Source organism: Euleptes europaea, chromosome 15 (genome assembly GCF_029931775.1).
Source record: "Euleptes europaea isolate rEulEur1 chromosome 15, rEulEur1.hap1, whole genome shotgun sequence".
In the NCBI taxonomy this organism is placed as follows: Eukaryota; Metazoa; Chordata; class Lepidosauria; order Squamata; family Sphaerodactylidae; genus Euleptes; species Euleptes europaea.
Genome location: NC_079326.1, coordinates 43,258,383 through 43,279,676, shown reverse-complemented (window position 1 = coordinate 43,279,676; position 21,294 = coordinate 43,258,383). Strand labels below are relative to the sequence as shown.

The 21,294-nt window shown below is 40.6% G+C and overlaps 1 protein-coding gene across 1 annotated transcript in view; it reads left to right on the top strand.

Annotated features, from left to right (window-relative positions):
* Positions 1-21,294, top strand: part of TTN (titin) — a 329,209-nt gene that overhangs the window by 76,929 nt on the left and 230,986 nt on the right. Inside the window, 9 exon segments of the mRNA XM_056861196.1 lie at positions 9,781-13,653; positions 14,447-14,725; positions 16,199-16,762; positions 17,204-17,485; positions 17,588-17,866; positions 19,730-20,008; positions 20,106-20,384; positions 20,518-20,805; positions 20,925-21,203. Coding sequence (XP_056717174.1) covers positions 9,781-13,653; positions 14,447-14,725; positions 16,199-16,762; positions 17,204-17,485; positions 17,588-17,866; positions 19,730-20,008; positions 20,106-20,384; positions 20,518-20,805; positions 20,925-21,203 — 6,402 coding nt within the window.

Here is a 21,294-nt window from a genome sequence, read left to right as displayed (position 1 = left end):
AAATGTCTATTGATATTGATAATGCTAGTGGAGATGAACTGGTAGAGTCTGAGAGGTTTTACACACCACCATCATCTGTGGAGAATTTTGAATCTCCCATGTCTTTTGATTCTTATCATACACCAGTTGGCAGCCCAGAGCGATATTCCACACCTTCAGAGGAACCCAATTCAAGTAAGTCTCCATCAGATCTAATAAGAAGTAGTTCACCACAGGAACGTTATCAAACACCCACTTGTTCTCCTTTTCAATCAAGGAGCTCTTCCATTGATGAGCTACGTGCCGAAAGGTTCGGCACACCTTGTGAAGCATTGGAGCCAAAGGGAAATGAAATGCCTCCAGCATTTATTAAACCACTGACTAAGAGGAAGATCTATGAGAATAGCACATTGCGTTTCATTGCAGAAGTCGTAGGCACTCCATTACCCGATGTGAAGTGGTATAGAAATAAGTCATTGATTGAACAAGATCAAAGAGTCAGAGTACAAAAAGAGGGCGATATATGTATCTTGGAAATTCGTAACATTAAAAAAACAGAAGGAGGAGAATATATGTGCCATGCAGTAAATATCATAGGGGAAGCCAAAAGTATCACACAAGTTGAAGTGTTGCCCCCTGATAGGAGAGCTTTAGCCCTTCTTCCTCCAGTAACTCATCAACATGTCATAGAATTTGATATAGAACCAAGCACAACTTCACGAACGCCTTCTCCTCAGGAAATACTCCTGGAAGTAGAGTTGGATGAAAATGAGATTAAGGAATGTGAGAAGCAAGTAAAAATAGTTACTGTCCCTGACCTTGCTGCTGATAATCAGAGTATGATTGTATCTCTTGATGTTCTCCCTTTATCTCTGGTGGAACATGCAATGGCTTTATCTGGGAAATACAGTGAAGATGTTAAAATTGATTTTGAAGTAACTGAGATGCCCCCACGCTTCACCACTCCAGTTTTTGACGTAGCAGTTCCAGAGAAATCTGAGGCATTGTTTCAGTGTATAGTTGCAGGCTCTCCTATTCCAGTAGTTCAGTGGTTTAAGGAGAATAAGTGTATCACTCCAGATGTTTATAAGTATGCTGTTAATAGTGAGAATGAAAGTCATAGTCTTAAAATTCAGAATGTTGGGCATTCTGATAGTGGCGTATATTTGTGTAAGGCTGTAAATACTGTTGGAGAAGCTATATGCAGAAGCTCCTTAGTTGTAACAGAGGGCCAGAGGGCTCCTACAGGGGCAGGTGGTGGAGGTGAAAAAGATGCAGATTTGAGTAGTGAGAGACCTCAAAAGATTGATTTGCTTGTTGATAATACTATTCAAAATGGCAACCAGACAGAAATAGAACTAGAGTTTGAGTTTGAACGGGACAGTGATGATTCTCAAAAAGCTGTGAGGCTGGTAGCTGTAACAGAGCAGGACCAGGAAGAAGAAGGAGAATCTTGTGTAAACATTAACTTTGATGTATTTGCCGAGCCATCCAAAGAAGAGCAGATTGAATTTAAAGCAGAGAGTACAAACAGCTGTAGCTTTGAATTCCAGGTCACAGAAGCACCTCCAAAGTTCGTGAAACATATTTCTGATTGTGCTTCTTTCCTGGGTAGCTCTGCATGTTTCGAGTGCCTAGTAGTTGGCTCTCCGAAACCGACTATCAGTTGGTTCAAGAAAGGGACGTTGATTCATGGAGAGAGATACTGTGTGGAGGAAAGTCAGGCAGGCTCTCACAGTCTGATGATAAGGAATTTAGTACACAATGATGAAGGGGAATACAAATGTGTAGCAACAAACAAGGCAGGGACTGCTCATAGCACTGCTTTGTTAACAGTCTGTTAAATTCTCTAGTTGAAAACTATTTTTGGCATAATGGGACGGCAGATTTTGTACTGTTTTAAAAGATCCAATAAACAATGTAGCATTCTGTTTGGATGCTTCCTGTATTTTGAAGCATTCTTATTAATGGAGCACTGGCTTATACCAATGAACCAAGATCTTGAGAGATATAGTGGGGAGATATAGTGGTGCTTAGACCTTTATTCATGGCCACAAAGCAGCATGAGTTCCATTGATTCTCATCCCTTGTGTATCCTTGTAATGATGGTATCATCGTCACCCACCATCTTTGTCTGAAAATGTGTAAATATTGTGTTATTTTAAAGGTGCATTTCCATTTTTACTAAAGAGTTCTTGAAACATTTGGTACCCCCATTTTTGTAACTGACTCATATAGAATTATATGTAATATGCATACTGTATTTTTGGTACAGTTCCATCGAGGAGGATTTCTCCCTCACAATGTTGTATCAGAACGGAACATTGTCTCTTGAACAGCTCTTGAATCTTAATGCCATTTATCTCATGACAAAAATCCACGGACGTAACTGAGACTCGCATTAATCTAATTCCAGTACAAATCAAGAATAACACAATGCCAACTGAAATAACCTGATTCATACAGAATTGGGGACCAAGTTGGCCCATGTGAGAGTTTTGTTACACTGAGGACTACATAAAGACATCAGGAGCTATTTCTCTTTTACCAAGTTAGAAGCAATCGAAAGCTTGAAAAAAGTAAATTAAATCAGACAGACATGAAACCGGAGTAAACAAAACCTGTTTCATCACAAAATTGCTAGAGAAACCGAAACTGGAGCAATGATTTCTGGTCCATAGATGGAAAAAATGTAGGGTGATATATTTCAGGTCAAACCCTGATATCCAGCAATTAAGTTAGATCTAGCCAGCTTTTCTGATGGTGAGTAAGGGAGGAAGAGGTTCCTTGTGACCACCCAAAAGCTGTTCTGGGGATCATGGGACCTGCATGGACAAAAGCCATACAGGAAGGTGGCTGTAATTAGGAGAAGACATGGCTGAGGCTAAGCAGAAAAGCTAGCTGGATCCAACCCACTATTTTGATTTCTAATACACATATTTTTAAACACAATAAACCAGGAGGCACTGAAAACTATTCATGTAGTTTTTCACTACTTTCTACTGTACAATTTTGAGGCAAATAATTTACAGTGCATTCCTGACTTCTGAGGACGAAGGTCCTCAGGAGGCCAAGAAGGGGCTGCGTGGGGGCCCCCACGCTGGCATCTGGGCTACTTGTACCACCATAAGTGGCCCTGTCTCCTGGTGCTGCAGTGGCCATGCCACCCCGGGATGCTGACAGGGCCTTTTGCTGGTGTCCCACCGGTGTAAAGGCCCACACCAGTGTTCTGAGGGGTGTTTCGGAGTCCTGGGTGCGGGGCTGCCTGTAGGCAGCCTCCTGTCCCCTGTCGCCCCAGGTACATCGGTGAGAAGAGTGAGGCTGCACCTTATTTTTAGCAGGCGCACCCTCGCTATTCTCAATGGGGTGAAAAGTCCCATTTTAAAAGAAAAAGCCTTTTAAAGGCCTTTTTCGAGCTTTTGGCAGCCGTGGAATGGTTTAGGAGGTGCCATAGCGGCACCTCCTCCCCACCATCCCCAGCCACCAAAAGCTCAGGAATGGGCTGTTAGTGTATTAAAGAAGAAGAAAAAATACATGAATGTATAGGATAAAGTGATAACTATCTAACAGAAGCCTACTTAAACTAATTGGTAAACAAAAATAACCTTTTTAAAGATACAGATAAATTAATCCTTAGATGGAAAAGAATTTATAGAATTTATGAAATTCTGTTTGTCGATCTCCTGCAAGCACACACAATTGCCTTAAAATCAAAATAGAGTATACTTCCTGAGACTTCAAGCTGCTTATTATTATTATCAACTCTAATGTTTTAAAAGAAGCATGGTTATTTAAACTTAAATTAGTGCATTTATATACTCAGTTATGTACATGCATGTTAATATTTATATAGTTTGTGCTCCATATATCAACAAATATGTATGGCTTTTGGAACCACATAATCCCCACATTATGCATTAATAGGGATCCTTAGCGTATCCTGAAGCATTAATACTCTTCCAGTGCAGTTCTATATAGAGTTACTGCAATGTAAATCCATTTATTTAAATCGGTTTAAACTGGAGTAACTCTGCACGGGATTGAACTGTTTAAAACAGAGTAGCATCTGGGAAAATAGCCTTTGACCCATCGTATTTTTGTTTATTTTTATCACAAGATATTATTTACAGTTTATGATATTCCTAGAGAAAGCTCAAGGTTTGGTTTGAAAGACATCTGTATTCTTATGGCTATAAAGGAAACAGCCAAAGGATTCATTCATTGGTGAAGGGCTCCATAAAATGTTTTGCAAAATGTCAATTTAGCTATGAGTGAAAGCAAACATTTTTGGGGACAAGAAATTGCCCTTACTTAGTAGGGCCAAGAATGGACTTCTGGTCTAACTGATTTGAATGTTAAAGCAATTGTTTTAGACTGAAAATGTTAGACTATTTTCCTCATTATTTTATTTGATGAATTTACACTTCATGTAGTATTCAGATGAGAAAGCCATTTTAGAAAATCTCGAGAGACTGAGAGGCTCTGGCATGTCAAATGGTTAAAAAAAACTTACAAGATTTTCTGCCAGTGTTTCCTGCTTAGTACTTTTACTCTCTGTTGGCTGAAAGCAAATTTTCAGACATCATAAAATACGCACAATAAGTTATCAAGCATCTATGGTGAGGAGGGAAAGAATTGTTTCATTAATTTTTTTATCTGCACAATATATACTGGAGATAGATCATAATGGGTAGCCAAGATAGTCTCTCAATAGTAGTGGAAAACAGCAAGATTCCAGTAACACCTTAAAGACTAACAAAATTTCTGGCAGGGTATGAGCTTTTGTGAGCCACAGCTCACTTCTTCAGATATACAATGGAAACACAGGGTATTTTAGCACTCTTAATGACCACTATATAAATACAGTAGGCGTTAAAATAATTTCAGAAGTAGTAGCTGAAATTAAATATTTAGAAAACCAACAAAGGAGACATATTAAATGCTGGGGAAATGAGAGAAAAGAGAAATGAGAGTGTCTGATCCAACATTGTGCTGGGTAGAAATAGCATATATCACTGTGTCCGTTGTCATTCCCAATGCAGTCAACTAGCAATTCTTCAGTTAGTGAAATGCAGATATCCCTGTATCTTATAGAACAATAAGTGTTGAATGTACTGTACTGTCTGAAATCACAGCTACATGGAAGATCAGATCCAAATCTCTCATACCCACGTACCAGTCTCACAGTATCTTTGCTTACGTGTATATGGCCTGATTGTGCAAATCAGATCAATGTGACGAAAGTTTCTGCACTCAGTTGGGAGCCAAGTAAACTGCTCTATGGTTAATATAAATCTTCATGTGATCGTCGCCCATTACTGTTGTGGAATGAAACTGGGCTTAGACTTGGCCTGGGCATCCCAGCTGCCCCCCTCTCCTGGCAAAGGTCATAAGGTCAGAGAAGGCACAGGGTACAAGGGAGCAATCTAATGACCCTGTTCCCTCTACTCAACTTTTGTGTGAAAACCAATTAGGACAGATAATATTTTTGCCCTCCAGTCCCAATCATTCTTTGGTAAGACAAATGCGACAACAGGTGTACTCCCATTGTTCCATACGAGTCTAAAGCTTTTACAGTTTTAAATTTATCTTCCTAGCTCATAGATGACTAGCCAGAGAAACTGAAGCTAAACAGCATAAGATCTGCAGAGACTGCTTAAGTATCCCTGATGTAGATCCAAAATATTTATTTCAGTAAAAATCATTTCTGGAGAGCTGTGGTAAAAGCAAAGATGGGGAGATGGACCTGTATCTTCCAAAATTAGCATTTAAGCTATATTTTTTCAATGTTGATTACATTCTTTTTTCATAGTTACAAAGTACTTTGAAAAGAGGTCTAACGAGTTGTATTTGTTTATATTCAATGTTACTTTAATGCCAGTGTACATATTGTTTTAATAAAAGTATAAAATAAAATACTCTTGCTTTTTCGTCATTAAACCTGCCTTAATAAAAATCAATGACCTTTAAAACAGAGTTTTATAGCACATAGTGGAATGCTCGATAATTTCATAACCTTTGTATACAACCCTTTCAAGTTTTAAAAGTAGAACACTTGAGACAGAAAAGTGTCATTTTTTTCTATGTAGCTAATTAGAAAGCAGATTCACATATGGGCCAACCTTGCTAACAACGGGTTGGATCTGAAAGTATCCTTCCATTTCATTCATTTATTCAAGGAAGTCTATATAGCACATAGGCTTTTAGACAAAATAATGTAACAATCATTAAAATACATTAGAGAAGGGACATTCATTGCTTTGTGAAAAAATATTAAATACATGTTTTAAGGTAGCAAATTAAATTGCAGCTAAAATAGCCTCAAAATCACAGGATGTTTAACTAGGCACTGAGTTAATGGCAGTAGCTCGAATTTTTAGTGCAGCCGAGATATATTTGGCAACTGATGGGTGTGATGGACATGAACAGAAGACTTTTTTCCATGAATGGAAGATTCATCTGCCATTGATCCAATCTGTTGTTTCAACACTGAACATTAAGAATAGAAATATTGTCGAAGGCTTTCACGGTCAGAGGTCATTGGTTCTTGTAGGTTATCCGGGCTGTGTAACCGTGGTCTTGGAATTTTCTTTCCTGACGTTTCGCCAGCAGCTGTGGCAGGCATCTTCAGAGTAGTAACACTGAAGGACAGTGTCTCTCAGTGTCAAGTGTGTAGGAAGAGTCAGAGAGGGGTTGGGTTTGAGCTGAGTACTGTCCTGCAGAAGTAATGTGCTAATCATTGTCCTGTAAGTATCAAGATAATGTACTAATGAGGGTGTGGTATGTTAACATGGAACCATTGTATCCTGAAGTGATCTGTTAATGTGTGAAATCCAAAGCTAATCTGCATGGCTATTGTTGACTGTAGCCTTTGTTAGTCTGGAGGTTTTTCAGGGCAGGAAGCCAAGCCTTATTCATTCTTAAACTCTCTTCTTTTCTGTTAAAGTTGCGCTGATGTTTATGAATTTCAATAGCTTCTCTGTGCAATCTGACAAAATAGTTGGTAGAATTGTCCAGTCTTTCAGTGTCTTGGAATAAGACCCTGTGTCCTGTTTGTGTCAGTCCATGTTCAGCCACTGCTCAGGGTACTTGATACTTACAGGACAATGATTAGCACATTACTTCTGCAGGACAGTACTCAGCTCAAACCCAACCCCTCTCTGACTCTTCCTACACACTTGACACTGAGAGACACTGTCCTTCAGTGTTACTACTCTGAAGATGCCTGCCACAGCTGCTGGCGAAACGTCAGGAAAGAAAATTCCAAGACCACGGTTACACAGCCCGGATAACCTACAAGAACCAATTAAGAATAGACTTACAAAATATATAGTGGGAATTTTATATAGTTTTCATGGGGTGCTATATCAAAGATTAGAACTTACCTGTAAAAATGTGTACACTTAAAAGTTACTGCCTTTCCTTGTATGTTTTTCTTTTTTGTGTCAGTACAGGCTCTCTTTCAACCACTCACATATTTTAAATAATGACATAAATTGTTACATTGGTCTAGTCTTCCCATATGCCTCTATCCTGTGAAACAAAATAAGAATAAATCCAGTACTTTTTCAAAAAAATGTTCCCAGTCTAACTACTGAAGTCTGATATGATTTTGAAGACATGGAAATCTTTTGTGTGGATTTGGTAACATATCTGACGCAATGACATACTGATGAAACTGAAAACTCTTAAAGAACACTGTGAACTTTATGGCCACTGACCAGTCATGCTTGTGTGCTACCAAGTCACGCAATACAGTTTTACTGCGGAGAGGAATGCCTTCCATGTTTGCAAACTTTACGTTTTCCTGTGTGAATATTAATTATCTTTTAGGATGAGTAAGGAATTTATAATGTGTGAAGCTTGGGAAATGTTTTCCACTGTAAATAGATGGAGTAAGAACTTAAGACATTCAATGGCAGACTGAATTTGTTAGTTGATGCCAATGGGTCTTAAGAACATTCTAATTAGTTTCTGGATGGGAGGAGCTACAAATTAGCTTCTGGATGGGAGGATGTAATGAACTACAAAGGTCTTTTATGCATGGCTGTTTCACTTGTCGTCACCCCTCTGATGTCTTCGGGTCTTTGTGCTGATTATGCATTTCCAACCGTCATAGATCACCTCACTCTCCCCCTGCATTTCCCCGCGTTTTGCCCACGTTTTCAAATTTGAGATAAATAGGTCTCTGAAAACACAGGCAAAATGCGGGGAAATTCAGGGGGAGAGCGAGGCGACCTCTGACTTTGGAAACAGCATGCGTAATGCAAACAAAGACTCAAAGTCACTGGAGGGGTGACTGTGAGGGAAACAGCCATGCATGAAAGACCAAAGTTACCATAATGCCTTTGGTTTCAATTGTCATTCTATGTCCTGGGAACAAACGTTTTCAAACACAAAACAGTCTTGTGGAGCGTACAGCATAAACACAGTTAAGTACTTGAAATGGATCTGTCCCCAACTCTAGCTTTTTTGATTAAGTAAGTTTATGTATAGAGCTATTGTGTCCAGGTTGCCCTGACCTGGATGGCCCAGGCTAGCCTGATCTGGTCAGATCTCAGATGCTAAGCAGGGTCAGCCCTGGTTAGTATTTGAATGGGAGACCACCAAGGAAGTCCAGGGTTGCTATACAGAGGAAGGCACAGGCAAACCACCTCTGTTAGTCTCTTGCCTTGAAAACCCCATAAGGGGTCGCCATAAGTCGGCTGCGACTTGATGGCACTTTACACACACACACACAAGTTTATGTTGATACTTTCCCCCTCACATTTATATGATGGGGATGATTACTTTTGGCGTCAATATTAAACAAAAATCCAAATTTTGCCCGACAACACAAGCTACAGCTTAAAAAAATAGATGCATGTGGGGAAATATCTGGGCTTTATTTGGCCTTCAGTTTTTATGTAGATATTTTCTGATATTCAAAAGGGGACAATATAAATGAGTTTGCCTGGTATGGTCCCTTATTGATGTGAATATTTTTAATTGCCTTGCTCTGTTGCAGCTGCATTATGAGTGCAACAAAGGTTTTACTGAAACATGTTCATTTGTTGATATAATCTGGTAGTTACTTAAAGGCTCTTCAGATGTTATGACTGTGTGTATCGGGAGCCTGCAAACTGCATGTGTCAAGATACAAGTGATTGCCACGCTGTCTGAAAGAGGCAACACACAGCTTTTGCCCACGTGTATAGCCTCTGTACACACACTACACCAAATCCTGGGTTCAAGATTTTTCTGGTTTGTATGTACTGAAGCTGAAAATCTGCACGTGGGCAGTTTCAGACAACATAGCTATGCATATTGGAAGAACCTCCATGGCCATTTATGCTTGGTAATAAGCAACACTTTCCAGGGTGAAGTGCCCCGCATATTTTTTTGAGTTTTTCACGCTGAACCGTCATTCAGGAAGTGACTGCAAAGCCAGCGTGCATTTCTTAAGAGCCCCTTTAACACGACCTTTTGTGTTTGCTCCATCCCTGCCTTGAAGAACCCCCTCAAGGAAGCATGCAAAATTCACAGCCGTACATTAGTTATGCAAACAGCGGTTTCTAAAGAATGAAGGAGCAGGCGAGGGGGGGTGGAATTTCTCCTTTTGCATTGGGGCTGTGAATAGGCATTTTAAAGATCACATTTAAAATAAGAGCTTTGAGCAAGCATCGAAATTGACCCTGCATAAATGGCCCATGTGATTCCTGGCCTCCCAGTATGTGTAATCATAACATCTGAAGAGCCCTTTAGGTGTGACTTCTCTAGAAAACATTTTAGTAAAATTGAAATGATTTTTTCCCCATACAGAGATTTCTAGCTCTATTATTGTGTCTGCTGAGGAAGAAAGAGTCGAGAGTTACAGCAGCGGCCTGCAGTTATCTGATAGAGAAATAACACTTGAACTTAAGCCTGAAAATACAGTTTATTCCAGCAATTTAGAGGTTAAAAAGGAGAAGAATAGTGTCCCGTTCTTCCTCAAGCATGTCTCAAATGTTGAAATAAGCTTAGGAGATATAGCTAGACTTTCTGTAACAGTCACGGGGAACCCCAAACCACAAATACAGTGGTTTTTCAATGGGGTTAAACTGACATCCTCTGCAGATTATAAATTTGTATTTGACGGTGACAATTACAGTCTCATTATTCTTTCCACCCAATTTGATCACGAGGGAGAGTATAGTTGTATCGCTAGTAATATTCATGGAGAGACTGCATGCAGTGCTTATCTGAAAGTAAATCCTAAGGATGTTAACAGAGAATTGGCAGAACTAGCCACTGGGACTTGCACTGAGTGGACCATAAGACCTCAACCACCGTCTTTTGTTAGGGAATTAAGTCCAGTTCAGACTGTGCAAGGTGCTCCTGCTGTGTTCATGTACAAAGTGACTGGCGAGCCATCTCCTGAGGTTCAGTGGTTTAGGGGTAATTCTCAGATTTCCCACAGCATGCATCATACCATCGTTCATAATCCCGATGGTTCTGGATCATTAACTGTGAATAAGTGTCAGAGAAACGATGGTGGTCTATACGTCTGTAAAGGAATAAATCCCTTTGGAGAAGCAACTAGTTGCGCAGAACTTCTTATTGTCATGGACACTGCTGATGAATTTGCTTATAACGAACAGAAAGCCTTTCATAAGAAACACACCAAGACATATAAAGAAACTGCAAGTAATCAAGCCACTGAGTCTCGGTTATATGCAGTTAAACTACCAGGTGATGTCAGGCTGGATGGACAGCAAGGGATGTACACAATTGGAATAGAGGGCAAGCATTCCTTTCATAGTGAAGAGGTAGATGCTTTACATATGGCTTCTTACTCAACAGCAACTGTACAGCAAGAAGCTCTTCTTACCCAACAAGCAGCCTTGCTCGAGACTCATGAGGTTGAGGAAATTGTTGGTACGTCATTGCAGGCCAGGCAGAAGGTAGCCACTACAGCTTTTACAGCAAGTGAAGTGAAAGAACACCCTGATTTTCTAGAGCAACACTCTGAACCAATTGAAAGTCCACCCATAGTTGATCTTCCTGGCTTCCAACTTCACCAGCTGTCTGATATCTGTTTACCTGTTGTGGAGGAAATAAACCAAGAAGACAAAGAAAAATATCTACAAATCAATCAGCCACAAATGGCCAAGCCAAAATATTTGATGGAAGAAAAATCTCAATTTGTCTCAGTTATTTCTGAAGAGAAATACACGGTAAGCTTAGGGGAATCTGTTGCTGTCTCAGCCCTAGGAGCTGGGGAAGTTACTCCAATGAGTGAGCCCAAACAACTATTGTATATTTCAAGTACTGAGGGTGTCCAAGAATTGTCTAAAGAAAGTGCTTTGGTAGTTCAAACTGACCAGTGGGACAAAAGCAAACTAGCACAGGAAAAAGGCGGTTTTTTTCGATCTGTTTTAGCAGCAGAACTGCACGAGATAAGTGAAGCTCATACTAAGGCACTTGATTGTGTTGATTCACCTGAAGAAATTAGCCCAACTCAGGAATCATCTAACGTGTTACACGTGCCCGTGATAGCCTCCAAACAGATGCTTCCAAAAGAGTCCACTTTTGATGCAGTGATAACAGAGCAGCAAAAGGCCTCATTCAAGCAGGACACTATTGTAAACACAGCCTTAATTGCAGAAGAGAAGCAACAGCTCTCTAATGAAGACACAGAGGATATTCTTAGCTTAGACAGCCCAGTAATAGCAGAAATCCAACAAGAAGGCAAAAAAACATTACATTTGCCCAGTGTACACAGGCAAGCCATCCTACCTAGTGAAGGGCATTTTAGTCCTGAGGTTCCACTGGAGGCTGAAGCGGTGTCTAAGAAAAGCTTGAGGTTGCTGCACTGCTCAGCAACGGAAGAACGAGTGTCTACCACATGTGAAGACACTAAGCAGTTTCTGCCTCTGGCTGAGGCCATAACCATTCAGACTGTTAAGGAACCCATGTCCATTTTATATTTCCAGATGAGCCAAACTGAAGAAGTGTTGGAAAAGGAGGGCACGCTGGCTTTACAAAAAACAGAACGCCAGATTGCTTTGCAGAAAGCTGAAATAATGTTTAAACGTGCAGTGAGTTCTGAGGAAAAGGTCCAGATAGCTGCAGAGACACTGGAAACCTTTCAGAGGAGTGTTACAGGAGAAAATCCCACAGCTGTAGATGAGCCTCATCTCCGAATGTGTCTGACCACTGTCTCTCAGGATATGCCGCTACCCAAGGAGCAGATTCTCCCTGAAGGAGGAAAAGAGCAGAAGGCTGTCTTGAAAAAAGAAGATCTTCAAACTGTTCTTCAGGTGTCAACTGTGACTGAAGGGAAGTCCTTGGATGTCAGATGCACGGAACCCTTTGAGGATATTCAAGCCGTGAACTGTGAGGTGATGTCTGAGCCCAGATTGCCTTCCGAATCCACCTGCATTGAGGAACGAGGGGTACTGATAGAGAGCACAGCTCTGTTAGAAGCAGCAGAGCAAGACTTCGCAGCACGAATCCAAGAAGGCCAGTCAGTCAGGCTTCCGCTGATATTGGAAGAAAAACAACAGGTCAAAGAAGAACATGTAGACAAACTCACAAGGTCAGAAGCTGAAGTCTTACAGGCACAGAAGCAACCGCAAGTGATTCTGGATGCTCCTCAAACTCAAGAAAAGCAAGTCTTTTCTAAAGAACACCCATTTTTAGCCGAGCCTCTGGCGTGCTGTAGTTCAGATACGACGGCTCAAATAAGAAAAGCCCTGAAAGCTGCTCTGACGAGTGAACACTGCCTTCTTTTGTCTGACTCATTAGATGGCATAGCAAGTGTTCAATTTAAAACAGTAAAGGTAACGAAAGAACCTAAATATATAACATGCGCCTGCTTAATTACTACAGGAAGTTCCAATCCCATAGAAATAACTCTGTTGCTTGAGGGTGTGTATTCTCATGCAGCTGACTTAAAAACAGAATTAGAAGCTGCATTTTATTCAATTGTTTATGAAGAAAAGCACATTCTGATATCAGAAGAGCCCAGTGTTGCGGTTGTACCTGAACACCATCAAGTGTTTATTACTTCTTCACCGTTCCAAGAAATGCATTTAGTTACTATAGCTGAGCCCCCTGTTCAGCAGCAATCGGGTAGTAATATTCGCGGTTTGCCCAAACCTCGGCAAGCAGAAACGAGAGATGAATCGAAAATACACCAGGAGCAGTCTGTGTCTGTTCAAGAAGTGGAAACTGTTACTTTACAGGAACCAATTAAAGACGTAGGCACAACCGCTCTCACCCATGATGTTCCTATAGCAGCTGCCCCAGATGAGAAACCGAGAGGTGCTCTAAATCTGAAGGAGATAAAAGAAAAACTTTTAGAGGAAAACGAAGAAGAGGCACACACAGTTAGGGCTTGGGGAGGACAGGATAGCCTAGTGGGAGAGAATTGTCCCGTCGTGCACAAAACTTTAGTAGACGCTGTTGTCGAGGAAGGTGACGCTGTCAGTCTTTCCTCAGTGATCACAAATGTCCAAGTGGTGAACTGGTACTTTGAGAGTAAACTGATATCTTCAGGTAGTGAGTTCAAGTGTTTGCAAGATCATGACACATACACACTAGTAATCAACCAAGCATTCACGGAAGTACATCAAGGAGAGTATGCCTGTGAGGCACTGAACGAAGGTGGAAAAACAACAACATCAGCGAAAATCACAGTTGTAAAAAGAGGTTGGATTATGGGGATACCATATTGCTTCCTTATTCTCACTGATCATCTAACTGAATAGATTAAGTATACATATTTGTATCTATTATCTTTATGGATACAGATATATACTTCCTTAGTACATCACTGAACTAATCGTACCACCCTTCTTCCTTTTTTACATTAGTACTCTTTTAATTTCTCAGTTTACTCATTCACATCCCTTCTCCATCAGGTTTTAAACATTAGTTGCACCCTCTCACTCTTCAGTAGTGCTATGAAATTAACTGTCATGATATGTTCCGAGAATGATGATTGCAAAAGAAACATCCTTTTGGTTTTAAAAAGGTGCATGGCTCAGCCCTTTCATCCCCATATCCACAGACGAATGTGGTTCTCTTTTCGTTTTGTTTCCATTGTTACATCGAGTCTTGGAAATCATTGCATCATTTTCAGTAGAGTGTCGCACATTTCATGTTTTCACTGTTTCAGCACAACCTGGTATAATCCTACATATATCACGTTGTCTGCATGTCTCTAGTAGTCGGTAGCACTTCAGAACAGCTTTAGATTTCCACTGTGCACTGCAACGTAGGCCTCTGATAGTCTGAGCACTGCTTATGTTTGGCTTCCTTTTTTGATCACCACTTTCCTTTTCAGCCCCTTTGGATTGTTCATGAAACCATCCATCCCATTTCCGTTGGTCACTTTGTTAACAGTGATTTGGAATGTACACTGATATGCGCCACCTTATTATTATCCATACCCACATAGGACGGTTATAATTATATTTTGTGTGTTTGTTTCTGATTCTAGTTGCACCGATTCTGAGGAGAAGACTGGAATCCCAGGAAGTAGCTGTCAACCACGTTGCCAAGTTCACTTGTGAGATAGAGATGGCACCAAATGTTCGGTTTCAGTGGTATAGAGCTGGGCGGGAAATCTATGAAGGTGACAAATATACCATCCGTACTGCTAATTATACCTCCACTCTTGAAATCCCAAGACCTCAAGTAATTGACTGTGGTGAATACAGTTGTAAAGCTTCAAATCAGTACGGCAGTGTAAGCAGCACAGCAGTCTTAACGGTTACTGGTAAGTTCAATAAATGAACAAATCCTTTTTTCCCAGTCTTGTTAATTACCTGAATATGCTTTTTTATTACCAATGGTGTAGTACAGTGGTTCTCAAACTGTGTTCCATGGATGACTTGGAACTCCGTGAAAGATCTCCTAGTGCTCTGTGAAGAGATTGGAAAGAAAAATACTACTGTCATTCAGTTTAGTATATAGGTGCTAGGTGAAAATTAGTGCTCCGAGATTAATTTCTCTCCTGAAAAGTGCTCCATGTCTCAAAAAGTTTGGGAACTGCTGGTATAGTATATTGTAAGCTGCTTTGAGGAATAATAATACTTATCGGGTTGAATCCCACCACCTTTTTCTCTCACTCTTGTCCAATTTCTCCCCTGATTACTGCCCCTGTCCCACATGGCTTTTGCCCATGCAGTCACTGCCCCTGTCCCACATGGCTTTTGCCCTTTTCTCTTTTTCCTGCAGTGGAAAAGTTGGTTGGATCCAACCCGTTTCCTTTTTGGTACACATGAAAATAAAACAGTGGGCATTCCCCCCCCCCTCACACACACACACGTTCATCATTTATATATCTGTTGGAAACTGGCTCAAGAAAAACTAGTTGGTAAAGTTAATTTTTAACCAATTTCTGACTCTTATATTTTGACCTCTTAAGACTGAAGGAAGACTTGCAAATATAAGATGGCTAATCCAATTAGTCCCTTATAAATTCTGTTAGGCATATGTAATGTGCCTGTACAAGCACTTCTCTGTAGGGATAGCAGGGTTATTGAAGGTTGGTGGGTAGTTTTAGGGGTGGAGATGCTGTGAGAAGCAAATGTATTGTGGCTAAAGGCTTTTTGAAAGCCCTCTTTTTCACTTCACTTATAAGAATTCTTCTATTTAGTAACATAAATATCTTCCATTCCTTCAAGAAACGATCTTTTAAATCATTCATTCAAATTTTGAATTTCCTTGGATGCAACTGATTTATCTTATTACTTGTGTATGGAGAAATCTGTGATTGTGGAAGAGTTCAGGGGGAGAACCATCTTAAAATAAATAAAGAATATGTACTGGGGTTTCTTTTATAATGAAAACAAGATATTGGTTAAAGATTTTTCGTTTTATTTTTGTAGTGCTGTACACATCTTTTTCCTGATAAAATCCACTTTGCTGGTTAATTCATGAAATGCTCTTAAAATGATCATTTGAGAACCTAATTTTGGCAACAAAAACACTCTTGTCTCCTGAAATTCTGGCTTTTAAGCCAACCAACTTTTAAAGGTTTCATACCACATCCAATTATCTTCATGATAGTAACTATGATGAATATTTTTGAACATTGGGGATCTTCATTTCATACTGTTTTTAGCCAGTGTAATGTGTGGGTATGGGGATAGCATATCTGCCTCTTCTGTCTTTCTTTGGCCCTGATTAAAAAATAGTCGCCGATATTAGTCAATGCAATGTCAACTTTGCATCATTTGTTTTGCAGAAGCATTTCCTCCAACTTTTCTAACCAGACCTGAGTCTATTACTACTTTTGTGGGCAAGAGCACCCGATTCCTCTGTACGGTGGCAGGCACCCCGGTGATAGACACAGTATGGCAGAAGGACGGCACTGCCATTTCTTCTTCAGAACACTGCAAGATTTCATCTGCTGACAATAAGCATGCTTTAGAAATAACCCGCCTTACTGTAAATGACAGGGGCACATACACTTGCAAAGCCTCCAACAAGTTTGGGGCGGACATCTGCCAGGCAGAACTAGGTATTATTGATAAACCACGTTTCATTAAGGAATTGCAGGCTGTTCAGTCTGCAGTCAATAAAAAGATACATCTTGAATGTCAAGTGGATGAAGACCGGAAAGTAACAGTGTCATGGAGCAAGGATGGAAAGAGAATTCCTCCAGGCAAAGATTACAAGATCTACTTTGAAGACAAAATAGCGTCTCTTGAGATCCCTCTGTCTAAACTTAAAGACTCAGGAACATATACTTGCACTGCTTCAAACGAGGCTGGAAGTAGTTCTTCTTCAGCGACTGTAACTATCAGAGGTAAGGCAATCGTTGCTCTAACTGTATGTTTTTTAACCTCTCTTATTTAAACAGATAAGAAGTAGGCGGTCAGATTTCAACGGGGATATAGTTAAAGCAGTTGCATCGTTCTTCAAACTTAGTGTGCTGTTTCTGTGTCCATAATATCAATCTTTTACAGGTGTCAATATCTTTACTGAGGCTTATTGTCTGCCTTACATCAATGTGCAAACTCTTCCGCCATTGGCTAAAGTCTATGTCGTTTAATATTTTTTTCCTCCTAGGTAGTTCTTTACATAAGTCCTAGCTGTCATTGTAACAAGAGTAGGATTTGGTATAACGATAGGTATTGGAATGTGGTCCAAGCTTGCTTCTAAAAAGCTTGACTTGTAATCGTCGAAACGAGTTGCTCTTCTGGGGTAAGATATTTCAGGCATCTTTCTTTCTGCACTCTTCCTTTAGAGCCGCCATCATTTCTGAAGAAAGTGGACCCCTCTTACTTGTTGACTCCAGGAGAGTCAGCCCATCTTCAGTGCAAAATTAAAGGGTCTCCTGAGATCCAGGTGACATGGTTCAAAAATAACAAAGAAATCAGAGAGAGCGACATACACAAGATATCCTTTGCCAACAATGTGGCTGGGTTAGACATTTCCAATGTGAAAGTTGAAGACAGTGGAAGTTACTCATGTGAAGCAGTTAATGATGCTGGCAGTGACAGCTGTAGCACTGAGATTGTTGTCAAAGGTTGGTTCATAAACCCATGGCTAATTTTTTTTAGAGGTGCTCTGTTCTGCGCATGTTATCGCCCATCGCTAATTCTTTATTGATGCTTTGATGATTTTATAGAACCCCCAACTTTCATCAAAACTCTTGAGCCAGCTGAAATAGTGAGAGGATCAAATGCCACTCTTCACTGTGAGGTTTCTGGTACCGGACCATTTGAAATCAGTTGGTTTAAAGACAAGAAGCAAATCCGCAGTAGTAAAAAATACAGGTTGACTGCCCAAAAGTCTCTTATCTCTCTGGAGATTTCTTCATTCAATAGTGCAGATGTTGGTGAATATGAATGTGCCGTAGCAAATGAAGTTGGAAAATGCATTTGCAGTGCGTCGTATATACTGAAAGGTCAGTGAGCAAAAAATAATAATAATCTTCTAACATTGTGCAAAAATGGAAAACCACTCTTTCTTTATAACAGCACTTTATAACAGCATTGTCTTTTGGTGATCCTTTCTCTTTCTGTGTCTTATCAGCCTACTACAGTAATCCCTAACATGGCACCTGTATTCACCATGTTGCACACTGATGGGTTTACTGGTGCCCTTTTGCTTCTTTTTTGCTTTCTCCATCTTATTGGAAAAGGAAATGCTTCAAAATAACCTCACAGGCATCACATTTGTATCTACAGGGAGCACCTATTGAGAGACAGCTACCTCCACTGAAGGAGGATGTTTGGCTTACAACTTCTCAACCTATGTCCCCAGCACCCCCTGGCAGCCATTTTGTGCTGGTATCCACTCCCTGTTCTCAAAATTCCAGATGTGCTGAAAGGTTCAACAAGATTGAGGACCCCTGACCCATAATATCTGCTACCACATCCCTGAACCTAGAAGTAAAGGCAGAGACCAGATTTCACTAAAATTAATAAATGATAAACCTACATTAGCCAGAATTCCATTTGCATTGCAAATGCCTCTCTTCAGCTTTCTATTCCACTTCATCAGTATTGACCTTTTCACATTTATGAGTGAAAGGGCGGGGTATCAAAGATACATGTAAGAAACAGCTCTTACCCTTCCGAAAAGCAGAACATTAGCAAGTCAAACATAGCCAGTGTAGTGTAAAGGTTTGGAGTGGTGGAGTCTGATCTGGAGAACCAGGGTTGATTCCCCACTCCTCCACTTGAGCGGCGGAGGCTAATCTGGTGAACTGGATTTGTTTCCCCACTCCTCCACATGATGCTAACTGGGTGACCTTGGGTTAGTCACACTCTGTCAGCCCCACCTACTTCACAGGATGTCTGTTGTGGGGAGGGGAAGGGAATGTGATTGTAAGCCGGTTTGATTCTTCCTTAAGTGGTAGAGAAAGTCGGCATATAAAAACCAACTCTTCCTCTTCTTCATAATCTAAATTCATTTCTTGACATGTATCTACGAATGGATTAATAACAATGAACACAGGAATTTCCTGGCCAGAAGTGTGATGATTAGACAAAGTTACTCACACTGACTGCCTAAACAGGAAATTCTTCCTCTTATATAACTGAACCACCCCCAGCAGGCCAATCCTCCTTACATCCTTCAATGCAACGTTAAATATAGATGAAAATATTTGTTCCCACCCACACCACCCTCTTGGCTCTTGTTCAGAGGAATTCCAGCTTTAGCCACAACACAGAAGTCTTACTTCCTACATCTCTCTGAGAAGCAAGTCCTAGTTACTGTACCTAATTTGTTCGTCCTTGGCCCTCCCTAATTTTGTCCAGGTGGGGTAGTTTAGCCAAACATCTGGGAAATATCAAGCATTTACATGTCACTCAGCAAGTAAACGTGTCTTCTGCACCCCAGACTTAAGCATTGGGTTGCCAACCTCCAGGTACTAGCTGGAGATGTCCTGCTATTACAACTGATCTCCATCCAATAGGGATCAGTTCACCTGGAGAAAATGGCCACTTTGGCAATTGGACTCTATGGCATTGAAGTCCCTCCCCTCCCCAAACCCTGCCTTCCTCACGCTCTGACTTCATCCCACCCCATCCTAATAGCCTTTCAGGAGCAATATTGGGAGGGCACAGTGGGCTATGGTAGTAAAGGAGAGGCAGGAAAGCCTTTCCATATATGGAACTCCACTAGCAGCCCTCTGGATTTTGCCCTAGCTAGAAGAATTGTCTTTAATTTCCTTTTAAAAGGTTGAAACGTAGCAGCTAGTTGTAATGTGTGAAGCAATAATAAGAGATGAGTTGTTTTTGTTTTTTGTTTTTTAAATTAGAACCTCCATCTTTTATTAAGAAAATTGAAGACGTTACAGCGCTTGCAGGAGACACAGTTATCTTACAAGCAGCTGTGAAAGGATCTGATCCTATTTCGGTAATGTGGATGAAGGGGAAAGATGTTATTAAAGAAGATAACAAAGTCAAAGTGACCTTTGAAAATGGCATTGCAACTCTTCAAATCTCAGATGTCCAAATGAGTTTGGGTGGTAAATACATATGTCTAGCTGAGAATGACGCAGGAAGTCAAACATGCTTTGGACAATTAGTAATTAAAGGTCAGCCAAGGAACATTTTTAACATCACAGACTTCTTCTTTTATTAGGAGGGTGTTTATATTTGCTTGGTAATGACCACTATTTAATTTTGTTATAGAGCCTGCCACAATTCTTGAGAAAGCAGAGTTAATTCAGGTGACCGCCGGAGATCCAGCAACTCTGGAATACACTGTTGCAGGCACTCCAGAATTAAAAACAAAATGGTTCCAAAATGGAAAACCTCTGGTTTCTAGCAAAAAGTACCGAATCAGTTTTAAGAACAATGTCGCTCAGCTAAAGTTTTATGCCGCTGAACTCCAGGATAGTGGTGAATACACCTTTGAAGTTGCCAATGACGTTGGACACAGTTCATGCACCACCACGTTTACTGTGTTAGGTTGGTACCTTTCTTTTGGGCTAAAGGAGACATGAATACGATTTAGAACGCAGAAAAATAAGAAAAAAGAAACGCCCTAGAATATTTTTTCCCTTATATATTGGTTTTCTGTCTTTGCTCTGCTTCAAAACAGATCGTACCCTTCCTCCATTCTTCACAAAACCCCTGCGGAACGCCGACAGTGTAGTTGGCGGCTCTTGCCGCCTTGATTGCAAAGTATCAGGATCTCTTCCATTGACCGTTTCTTGGTTTAAACATGACAAAGAGATTACAACCAGAGCCAAATACGCAGTACAATTTGAGGACGGTTCCGCGTCTTTAGAAATCAAACATTTGGATACCAGTGACATGGGGGTGTATTCCTGCAGAGCCACAAACTCGGCAGGGAGCAAAGAAAGCCGTAGCACATTGACCGTTAAAGGTTTGAACTCCTCTTTTGCTTTCTCTTCTTGGTGTTCTTTTCTAACCATTTCTCCTCCGCACTTCTTAATTTTAAGCTACTTAAGTCTTTTAAACTGTTTCTTTTTAAACAATGTCTAGAGCCACCTAGCTTCACGGCAGAGCCAGAGTCGCAAGAAACAGTGCCTGGGTCAACGGTGCGTTTGAAGAGTGCCTTTAAGGGAACGGCGCCACTCTCTGTACAGTGGTTTAAGGGTGATGCTGAGCTAACAACGGGTGGAGCTTGTTACATCTTGACAGAAGCTTTGTCGAGTTACTTGGAACTTTACGCCATAAAGCCTGCGGATTCTGGTGCCTATACTTGCAAAGTCAGCAATGTGGCTGGTTCAGTTGGGTGCAGTGCAAACTTGTTTGTGAAAGGTTTGCATTTTCTTTCTCTTATAACAATATCTTTGAGGGGTGATCTACGTTTCTGGCCTGTTGGCCCTTCTTCTTAAATCTCTTTCTGCAA